The sequence below is a fragment of the Gekko japonicus genome, unplaced genomic scaffold (genome assembly GCF_001447785.1).
Source record: "Gekko japonicus isolate JY-2015 unplaced genomic scaffold, Gekko_japonicus_V1.1 scaffold1152, whole genome shotgun sequence".
NCBI classification, from domain to species: Eukaryota; Metazoa; Chordata; class Lepidosauria; order Squamata; family Gekkonidae; genus Gekko; species Gekko japonicus.
The window spans coordinates 81,597-92,846 of record NW_015160872.1 but is presented as its reverse complement, the minus strand read 5'-3'; the positions used below and the strand labels follow the sequence as shown (position 1 = coordinate 92,846).

Here is an 11,250-nt window from a genome sequence, read left to right as displayed (position 1 = left end):
AAGAGCGTTCAGCAGAGAAGAGGTAGGGGGAGGATGTGATTAGTGCTTTCCCCCACCCGCTGCTTTTCTCCTGCTATTCCTCCCCACCCATTTCCACCCAAATTATTAGGGCTGCCAGCTCCAGGCTGGGAAAGACCTGGATATTTTGGGGGCAGAGCCTGAGGAGGGGTGGTTGGGGAAGGGTGGTTGGGGAGGGGGGGACTTCAATGGTGTATGATACCATAGATTCCACCTTCCAAAGCAGCTGTTTTCTCCAGGGGAACTGATCTCTGTAGCCTGGATATCAGTGGTAATCTCAGGTCTCCAGCTGCCGTCTGGAGGCTGGCAACCTTACATCCTATGGTGTTCCAGGTACTTCAGTGAAAACGTATCAGGCCTGGAAACAACTAGAAACCCTTCGGCAACACTTCTCAGCTGCAAATCACCTCACTCCCGAATCCTGTCTCTTGGCTCTGAATGGCCAATGACTGACTGACTGCCGATTCCCTTTGCAGTACTGTGGCACATGGTTCTTCATAGCGGCAGCTTCGTCATCTCCCTCTTCTCTGGAGACCTTCACCACTGCTGACGGCATCATGTTTCGTATGACCCAGAGCAACGACCCAGAGCGGCTGCAGCTGAGAGCTGCCATCCGACTGTGAGTTCCCCCCCCCAAAAAAACCCCCATATTCTTTCTGTGTCCAGCCATGACTCATCCACGCAAGTGTGGTAATAGTATGGCATAGTGGTTAAAGTGTCGGATTAAGTTCTAGGTTCAAATCCTCGATCTGCCATAGAAGCTTTTGAGAGCCTGTTTGGTGTAGTGGTTAAGAGCGCAGGCTCCAGCCTGGGAGAACCAGGTTTGATTCCCCACTCCTTCACATGCAGCTGCTGATGTGACCTCTGGTCAATCACAAGTTCTTTCAGAGCTGTTCTCTCAAGGGCAGTCCTTTCAGAGCTCTTTCAGCCCCACCTACCTCACAGGGTGTCTGTTGTGGGGAGGAGAAGGGAAAGAGACTGTAAGCCACTCTGAGACTCCTTCAGGTAGTGAAGGGCAGGGTATAAATCCAACCTCTTCTTCTTTTGGGGTGACCTTGGGCCAGTCATTCTCTCTGTCAGTCAGACCAACCTCACTGGGTTGTTGTTGTGAGGATAAAGTGGGGGAGGAGAAACTGATGTTATAAACCATTTGGGGTTCCCAATGGGGATAAAAGTGAGGCATAAGACAAGTAAAAATAAATCCAGCCGTCAAGGATTTAATTGGACCACAGCTTTCTAGAGATGGTATATGAATGTTCATGATAAGAAGAGGGCTTTTTAAGAATGTACAGAACGGAGAGCTGAAAATGCAGGACACCTGAGGCAGAAAACCCAAATGGAGCCTGCTTTGAGAGATGTGTATATGCTTGAATAGATATGTGCTGGCTTCCATACATATTTAAAAAATAACATCCCAGGACTCGCTGCAGTTATAATTTAGCCATGTGATGAAACCCCACCCCACCCCCCCGATTTGCTGAAAGATGTGACTTGCTAAAAAGTGTGTGTGTGTGTAGGGGTAAAAACCTAAACAAAATAAGGCATAGTAAGAAATCGCACACAAAATGTTGGGCTGCGTTTGAGTTTGCCACAGTCCCACCAAATTATAGGCAGCAAGTGGGGAAGCTGAAAGGTGGGAAAGGGGAGAGGTCCTATATTGGGAAGTGAGAGCTGATGTCAGGCAACCCGAATGGCAAAATACAGGCATGAGGAGAGGCTTCAGCCAGCTGATGCTGTGTGTTGGGGGAGCAAGTGGCCACGCCGGAGTCCCCAGAAAGGCAGCCGCCCTCTCTCTGCTTGCTATTGCTTCGGGCAGCGGTGGCACCACCCCACCCCACGTGCAACCGGCACAGAGTGGCAGGCAGCCAAAAGAGATCAGGAGCGAGAGAGAGAGAGCTCGCCTAGCCAGGAGAGAGCCGCCCAGCAGTGTGCACTCTCCCTTGCTGACAGGGACGTGGCAGTGGCGGAGCATGGGGGGTAGCCTGCAGCTGGGCAGGACCAGGAGACAGTGCTTTGAGAGATGTGGCGTCTGGCAGAGCTCGGCGGTGGCTGCAGCACTCACCACCGCCGTGGCGGGGAAGGCGAGCTGCTCCTGAGCTGGGGGCACCGAAGGACATGTTGCTGTGGCGCCTTTCACTACAGCATCAGTTCTGCACCCCTCTGTTCTCTGCGCTCTAGGCAGTCGCCTAGGTTGGCCTATTGGTAGGACCGGCCCTGGGCCTACTGCTCACCCTTTTCTTCAGGCTTGGGCCTAAAAATGGAGAAGGGAATGCAGCATCCCCTTCCAGGATCCCCACTGCTATCTCACCCTCCAAAAGATGTCAGGATGACATATATGGTTCTTTCACCCTTCCCCCCATTTTTATTCTCACAATAACCCTGTGAGGAAAATTCAGTTGAGAGACAGTGACTGGCCCAAGGTCACCCAGTGTACTTCCATGGCAGAACTGGAATTTGAAACTGGCTTTCCCAAATCCAGATGGCCTCTTTACACATTACAGAGCCCTCACACTTGTGTCAGGTGATGATGTGAGAGAGCTTTGAAGCAGACTTTTTGTGTGTGTATTGTTGTGTGTGTGTGTGCCCGTGCCTGAAAGTCATGGCGACCTCTGGCGACTCCTACTAGGGCATGGAGGATGTTCGGAGAAGTGGCTTACCCTGGTATTCTCTGGAGGTCTTCCATCCAAATACTTTCCAGGGCCGGCCCTGCTTAGCTTCCGAGATCAGGCTGGCCTGGGCTATCCAGGTCAGGGCGAAGTGCCTTTCAGTGGGAGTTTTGTGCCTCCCAGACTCAACTCACACAAGCCTTTTTCCTCCTCACATCCAGGGCATGTAGGCTGAATCGGTAGCTGCCTTCCCCTCCGCACTATTTTCTCCTCCTTACAGCATCCGGTGGAGCTGCTTCTGACTTCTGTTTGTGAAATCACATTACTTATGAGGCTGTGTGAAAGTTTTGCAGTGGAGCCAATAGCGGCTCTATGGGGTGCTTTAAGGCAGAGAAAACGGCATTCAGGGGAAGGCAGCCACCTGCTTCTAACCATGTACCTCAGTCATGAGGAGAAAAGGGCACATGTGAGTCAGGGAGACAGAAAACACCCATTGAGCGTGCTTCAAAGTCCTTGTACTGTTGCCCAGCAAACAGTGTAAATTTATTTATTTATTTCATTTATAGCCCACTTTTCTCCACAATGGGGACCCAAAGTAGCTTGCATTCATTCCCTTCTCCTCCATTTTATCCTCATGACAACCCTGTGAAGTAGGTTAGGCTGAGAGTCATACTAACTGGCATTCACTCCTAGTAACTATGGTGAGCAGGGGGAAAGCTTCCAGGTCAGAGGTCATGCTTTCCCAGGAAGTCCTCAGGACCTGATTATAATACCCACATCCATTCTTCACCATCTCCACACACATCCGCACAATCAGATCTTCAAACACATCCGGTCCCAACTATTGGCCACTTATCCTCTCTATAATAAATCCAGCCTTACGTTCATCCATTCCTTTTTTGGGTGGAAAGCATGGCAAGGAGTTGGTGGAACAAAAATGTATGACAATAATATATGATAATGCTCTGTGGTAGTGTTGTTGTGCAACAACAGCAAATGCCATGATAACTGCTTTCGGAAGCCTCCCAAATTCAAACATGTAATAGTTCGTAATAGCATCAGTTGCCGCTGGAAAGAAGGAATGGGGCATCCAGTAGCCTCAGAAGCAGAACTAGCTGTTTTTCGTTGAGTGCGTTTTTATCCTTTCCTTCATCAGTGGAGCTCAGAGCAACAGGCGTTGTTCTCCTGTCCTCCCTCTACTTTATCCTCACAATGACACTGTGAGGTAAACATAAGAACATCAGAGAAGCCAATGTTGGATCAGGCCAATGGCCCATCCAGTCCAACACTCTGTCACACAGTGGCCAAAAATACCAGGTGCCATCAGGAGGTCCATCAGTGGGGCCAGGACACTAGAAGCCCTCCCACTGTTGTCCCCCCCCCCCCAAGCACCAAGATGACAGAGCATCACTTGCCCCAGCCTGAGAGTCCCTATCTATCCCTTGTGGCTAATAGCCACCGATGGCCCTCTGCTCCATATGTTTATCTAATTCCCTCTTGAAGCCGTCCATGCTTGTAGCCGCCGCCACCTCCTGCGGCAGTGAATTCCACGTGTTAATCACTCTTTGGGTGAAGAAGTACTTCCTTTTATCCGTTCTAACCCAACTGCTCAGCAATTTCATTGAGTGCCCACGAGGTCTTGTATTGTGAGAAAGGGAGAAAAGTACCTCTTTCTCTACCTGCTCTACCCCATGCATAATCTCAATCATGTCACCTCCTCAGCCGTCGTTTCTCCAAGCCAAAGAGCCCCAAGCTAAAGAAGTAGGTGAGGCTGAGAGAGGCTGAGGGGCCCAAGGTCATCCCAGTAAGTTTCATGACAAGCAGGGATTTGAATTTGGATCGCCAAGGTCCTAGTCCAACACTCTAATCACTACATGAGAGCTGGCATGGTATTGTGGTTGGATTGTCAAATTATGACCTGGGACAACCTGAGTTTGAATCCCCACTCTCTCATAGAAAGTCACTGGGTGACCATGCGCCCGTCAGTCTCTCAGTCTATCCTACCTCACAGGGTTGTTGTTGTGAAGATAGTGTGGGAGAGCCAGGCGGTAAGCTGCTTTAAGCTCTGATGAAGGAGAAAAGTCGGATATTAATTAAAAATAAGCATTAAAATATTCAGCTACATGATCACACTGGTTCTCTTTTTGGCCTTACACATTCCCTTCCACGTCTCCTCACACACCCTGCCATGAAGAAAAGCATCCTGGTTTGGAAAGTCTTCAATCTTACTCCAGTTTGTTGTGATGTCTGAATGTGGGTGCATAAAGAGATTGGGCTCATTTCTTTCATAGTAACCAAGATCTGGAAACAGGATTTAACCAAGGTTTAATATCCAATTTTTGTGGAAAAAACAACCTCATAGGTGTTGAGGTGCCTGTATTCCAATGTCACATAGGGTTGCCAGCTTCCAGGTGAGGCCTGGGGATCTCCCGCTTTTACAACTGATCTTCAACTGACAGGGATCAGTTTCCCTGGAGAAAATGGCTGCTTTGAAGGGTGGACTCTATGGGATTGTACCATGCTGAGGCCCCTCCCATCCCCAAACCCCACCCTCTCCTGGATCCACCCCCAAAGTCTCCAGGTATTTTCCAACCTGGACCTGGCAACTCTAATGTCACAACAAATCGGATTTAGATGAAACCAGGAGGGCTTCACTCTTGGCATATATGGCAAGAGACAGAGGAGAGAGGAAGGTTGCGAACCACCAAATAAACCAGAGTTTGTGCTCCTCAACAACAAATTTTGGTTTGTTTATGATATAGAAATGCAGATTTCAGGGGAAACCTTGTTCTGAAAAGTTTGTCAAGAGTCTGTCTGTGTACAAATCTGAGAATTGTATTGTACTTTTGACTTTTAATTTTGGGTCACAACTGTTTTGTACATAAACATATATGGAAATTATGGTAAATCTGTATGTTTTTCAGTTTTCTTCTCTATGCTGAACCACTTACTTTATGTTGTAAGTCACCTGGAGTATCATGAAAGATCAAAGAGAGCTTTAAAATTAAAGATGAATTCTCTATGATTTCCTGCACAACCACCCAGAGTTGCCAACCTTCAGGTGGGGTCTAGGGAGATCAGGATTCCCACTTTATGTTGCCTGCCAGCTCACAGAAGCCCGGAAGGAGGAAATTTCTTTAAATGGTATTATGTCAGCAGCATGATGTCACTTCCAGCAAATACCTAGAAGTGACACCAGGTCACTAGCATGACGATGCCCTAGGCAGCCCTGTAGCTGGGATTTTGAGGCTTTGGGGCAACAACTTTTCTGGCTGGTGGGGCTAAAGACCAGGAACTGGAAGTTATTTACTTTACATAATTTGCTCTTAAGTAAATCCTGCTGATCTCAGTGCATGTAATACTACAGTTGCCACGCTAACGCTGACAGCGTGTTCCAAACTCCCAAAACTCATGTTTCGAACACCCAAAACTCGTGTGTAAATGCTAAGAGGAGTCACAAGTCTCCATCAGCAGCAGTGATTTTCCTGGTATCACACATAGCCCTTTGCAGCAGCGCACACCAGCTGACATTTGTGAGGTTAGTTACAGCCTTTTAAAAATGCTTAAACAATAATTTAAATAAAAAATCAGAAGGAAATATTGTGGGGCTGGCCCTTTAAGGAAGGGGGTGGAGCCTCCAATTGCCCCACTGTAGCTACGGGCTAGGCGGTATGATTTGGACAAAACTCTAGGGTTGAGGAGAACAGGAAGTCCACTCAAAACAGGTGCCCCCCAAAAAGGAAGTTTTCTTCCTCCTGGATTCTTCTGAAGTACTACCTGCTTCAGTGAGATGAAGACAAACTGGAGGGCTGGGTATTGGTTTGAGATAAGTGAATGGCTGTCAGAAAGAAACACACTGACAGGAGCCACATTGCGGATTACCTGGACAAGACCTTTTTGAAGACTAGGAACTCATTGGGTGACATTGGACCAGACGCTCTCTCTCAGCCTAACTTTAACTCACATAAACCTCATAAAAATGAGGAGGGGAGAAATATGTATACTGTTCTGACCTTCCTGAAGGACAGGTTGGTACTCAGTAGGTAGAACAACAGACAGATTTGTAATGCTTTTGCTTTTAAGGTGTTATTGAGCAGAACATTCCCAAGGTGGCCTTTTTTACAGACAGTAAGGTCACAGTTGTGTGGGAAGCTGCTGGATCTTGTGGGGGAAATCCCAAAAGAACAGCTGCAGGACACCTTTATTAAGACAGTTCAGAGCCAGTGTGGTGTCAGAGTGTCAGACTAGGATCTGGAAGACCCAGGTTCGAATCCCCAGTTGTGCTATGAAAGCTTGATGGGTGACCTTGAGTTGGCCTTACCTACCCCACAGGGTTGTCGTGATGACAAAATGGAAGAAAAAGAAGACATTGGATTCATACCCCGCCCTTCAGTACCCGAAAGAGTCTCAGAGTGGCTTACAAACGCCAGAGCCAGTTTGGAGTAGTGGTTAAGTGCGCAGACTCTAATCTGGGAGAACCGGGTTTGATTCCCCACTCCTCCACTTGCACCTGCTGATGTGACCTTGGGTTAGTCACAAGCTCTGGCACAGCTGTCCTTGAAAAAGAGAAGTTTCTGTTAAGAGCTCTCTCAGCCCCACCCACCTCACAGGGTGTCTGTTGTGGGGAGGGGAAGGGAAAGGAGTTTGTAAGCCACTCTGAGACTCCAAGTGAAGGGCGGGGTATAAATCCAATCTCCTCTTCTCCTTCTTTCCCTTCCCCTCCCCACAACAGACACCCTGTGAGGTAGGTGGGGCTGAGAGAGCTCTGACAGAAACTGCTCTTTTTCAGGAACAGCTGTGCCAGAACTACGGCTTGCCCAGGATCATCCAGCCAGGTGCAAGTGGAGGCGTGGGGAATAAAACTCGGTTCTCCCAGATTAGAGTCCGCGCACTTAACCACGACACCAAAGTGGAGAAGGGGAGAATGTTGTAAGTCACTTTGAATCCCTGCTGGAGAGAAAGGTGGGGTATAAATGAAACAAATAAATGTCATGTATGCCTGTGTCACTGAGGAAATAAGTTTCTGTTGGCTTTTTTATGTTTAAAATGCCTTCAGCTCACCTTTGATGAGGGGGCAAGCGGTCTAGAAGTCTGAGAGGAGAAGAAGAGAAGAGATTGGATTTATACCCCACCTTTCACTACCCAAAGGTGTCTCAGAGCGGCTTACAACCTCCTTTTCCTTCCCCTCCCCACCACAGACACCCTGTGAGGTAGGTGGGGCTGAGAGAGCTCTCTCGAGAACTGCCCTTGAGAGAACAGCTGTGAGAGAACTTATGACTGACCCAAGGTCACACCAGCAGCTGCATGTGGAGGCGTGGGGAATCAAACCCGGTTCTCCCAGATTAGAGTCTGCGCTCCTAACCACTACACCAACTTGGCTCTTTGTAAATAAATACATATATACCCACATTTAATTTTCCCATCACTTTTCCAGGAAGACAGGCCAGTGTGTTCCCCGGTCATGGATCTACTTGCTTACGGAGCAGAGTGCTGATCTGGCTACAGAAGGTAAGATGCTTCCCCACCATCATCCCCATTGTCAGAGCCAATATAGGTATAGTCCTACACAGATTGTGCAGCACAGATTTAGTCTGAGTGAAAAGGTAGATTTATTGCGGGAATATCTGGAAACTCCATGCATGATGCTGTGCCACGGAAAAGCAAACATAATGTCAGATGAACGTAATGGCAGATAACATTTACTCGGACTTTAATGCATCGAAATGAATAACTGATATAAAAAAAGAACAAAGTTTGAGTCCAGCGGCACCTTTAAGACCAACACTGTTTTATGAAAAGTATAAGCTTTTGTGGCCAGGCACACTTCTTCAGATACAATGAAACAAGATGTCCTCAACCAATATGCATATGTAGCCTGAAAGATATAAATGACTGATCACCCCTGCATCAAGCTTCTAAAGTTTAAAGAAAAGGTATCAGTCCAACAGGTAAAGCAATTACGTGGTCATTTATATTTAGTTTACCTGTTGGATCAGCAGAAAAGAACAAGAGTCCAGTAGCACCTTAAAGACTAACAAAATATGTTAGTCTTTAAGGTGCTACTGGACTCTTGCTCTTTTGTGCTGCTACAGACAGACTAACGCAGCTACCCATCCTGATCTATCTCTGTTGGATCAATGCCATTTCATCAAGCTTTTGGGCTTTCTGTCTCCATTATTTGCAACCAAGACGATTAGGGGGTTGGAACGCCTTCCTTATGAGGAAAGGTTGATGGGTCTGGGACTTTTCTGTTTAGGAAAGAGATGGCTAATGGGGAACATGACAGAGGTTTATAAAATTACGCACGGAGTGCTGACAAAGAGAAATTTTTCTCCCTCTCCCAAAAATACTAGAACTTAAGGGCATCCACTGAAGCTGATGGGCAGTGGGTTCAGGATGGACAAAAGAAAATACCACCTTACACAGAGAGTGATTCAAATGTGGAATTTGCTGCCAGAGGACGTAGCGATGGCCACAGGAATAAACAGCTTTAAAAGGGGATTAGAGAGGTTCACAGAGGATAAGTCTATCAATGGTTACTACTAGCCTCCTCAAACATCCACATTCAGAGGCACTAATCCTCTGAATCCCAGAGCCAGGAGGCAACATCAGGGGATTGCCTCAGTCTCTATGCCCAGTTGTTGGACTTCGAGAGGAACTGGTTGGCCACTCTGTGAGACAGGAAGCTGGACTAGACGGACTATTGGTCTGATCCAGGAGTGCTCTTCTTATGTTCTTATGTCCAGGCCTTTCTGTTGCTGCTCCACTGTTATGGGATAGTCTCCCGAAAGGGGTGAGGCAGGCACCTCCCTTTGAGGCCTTCCAGGAAAGCTATAAGACAGAATTGTTTAAAGGAGCTTATGGGGCAATTTAAATGGGCTTGGTTTAATTAACTGTTTTGATTATCTCCTTTAATTACTTTTTAGTTATCTGTTTTATCAGTGATTTTAATTAATTTCAATATTAATATTTTCTTATTTTATTTACCATTTCCCACCCATCTTGGGTCCCGACTGTGCACGTAGAAAGGTGGGGTATACAAATGGGCCAAAGAAATTAAAGCTGTACATAGCTCACAATGTGTTGGGTCTCCATTACAAATTCTTGCAGTAAATCTACCTCCATACACAGTTACTGAGTATGGCGCAATCTCAAGCCAGTCTGGTGTAGTGGTTAAGTGCACAGACTCTAATCTGGGAGAACCGGGTGTGATTCCCCACTCCTCCACACACAGCTGCTGGATGACCTTGGGCAAGCCATAGTTCTGACAAGCGCTGTCCTTGAAAGGGCAGTTTCTGTCAGAGCTCTCTCGGCCCCACCTACCTCACAGGGCGTCTGTTGTGGGGAGGGGAAGGGAAAGGAGATTGTAAGCCGCTCTGAGACTCCGAGTGAAGGGTGGGGTATAAACCCAAACTCTTCTTCACTCTGCTTGAGGACAGCCATCCTGGCAGACAAGACTCGTCTTTGATTGCCCTGCCCCCTCCAAAGCAGCCGTTTTCTCTAGAGGAAGTGATCTCTGTCATCCTGAGACCAGCTGTCATTCCCAGAGATCTCCAGGTCCCACCGGAGGCTGGTGTGAGACACTGCAAACATCCAGGAAGACGCTCATGGTCTCTTTAATAAGCATCTAATAATTTTACTCCGGATAAAATGAAGGAAGGAATGCAAGGCCTCCCAGAGCAGTTCTAGTCTAGCTCGTTTATCTCCAGATGTGAATAAAACCTGGACTGGATCTTCTCCAGAATCTAGTATCCTGGAACTAATATAAACCACGAAATGGATTCCTGATTGTTACAGCTGGCCAGCCTAGTTTAGAATATGGGGTTCTCCCCACCCTCTACATTTTGCAGTGGTAGAATCCTGAGGGATGATTGCTTCTAAATCCAACCCTACAGGCCGGCCCCACATGCAGACGGAGTTGTTCTCTGCTGACAAGGTACCAGTGTACGGCCCAGCACTGTTCCCTTGGTGCAGAAGCCCACGGTAGACCTTTCAAAGTTGCCTGGTGAATTCCATGGTGCCTTCGTGTTAGAATGCTCCTACAACCAGCAGCCAGCGCTTGATGACCCCGGGGCCCAATGTAGCCACTGGAAGGGTGGTACCATCTGCCCCCCTCTCCTCCCTAAGCTAAAAAGGAAGGTGGGGAAAGCAGCAGTCGTGTCAACGGGAAACCTTCAGGCAGGTGGGTGGCTGGCCGGCCCTAGGACAGGTAGAGGTTGAGGGAGGCCTTCAAACAGCCTTGCTCACAGCCCTTTCTGAAGATACTCACCGACCATGGTTAAACAAGTATATTTACTACAAACTCCCTTGAATTTGGGAAGGCAGAACATGCATTGGCCAACCACGTACCAAACGGTCATGTGAATGTCCAGTAATCTACTCCAATCTCATCAAACAAGCCTGGAAGAGAGGGCTTTGCTCAGATGCTTTCCATACAACCTAAGCCAGGTTTGGTGTTGTGGTTAAGAGTGCAGACTCTAATCTGGGAGAACTGGGTTTGATTCTCCGCTCCTCTACATGCAGCTGCTGGTGTGACCTTGGGTCAGTCACAAGTTATTTCAGAGCTGTTCTCGAGAGCCCTCTCAGCCCCGCCTACCTCACAGGGTGTCTGTTGTGGGGAGGGGAA

General features: G+C 47.8%; 1 protein-coding gene across 1 annotated transcript in view; it reads left to right on the top strand.

Annotated features, from left to right (window-relative positions):
- Positions 1-10,611, top strand: part of APOM (apolipoprotein M) — an 18,286-nt gene extending 7,675 nt beyond the window's left edge. The window contains exons 2-4 of the mRNA XM_015422397.1: positions 495-637; positions 8,059-8,132; positions 10,520-10,611. Of these exons, the coding sequence (XP_015277883.1) occupies positions 495-637; positions 8,059-8,132; positions 10,520-10,611 (309 nt within the window). The remainder of the gene's footprint in view (positions 1-494; positions 638-8,058; positions 8,133-10,519) is intronic.
- Positions 10,612-11,250: the final 639 nt, after the last annotated feature.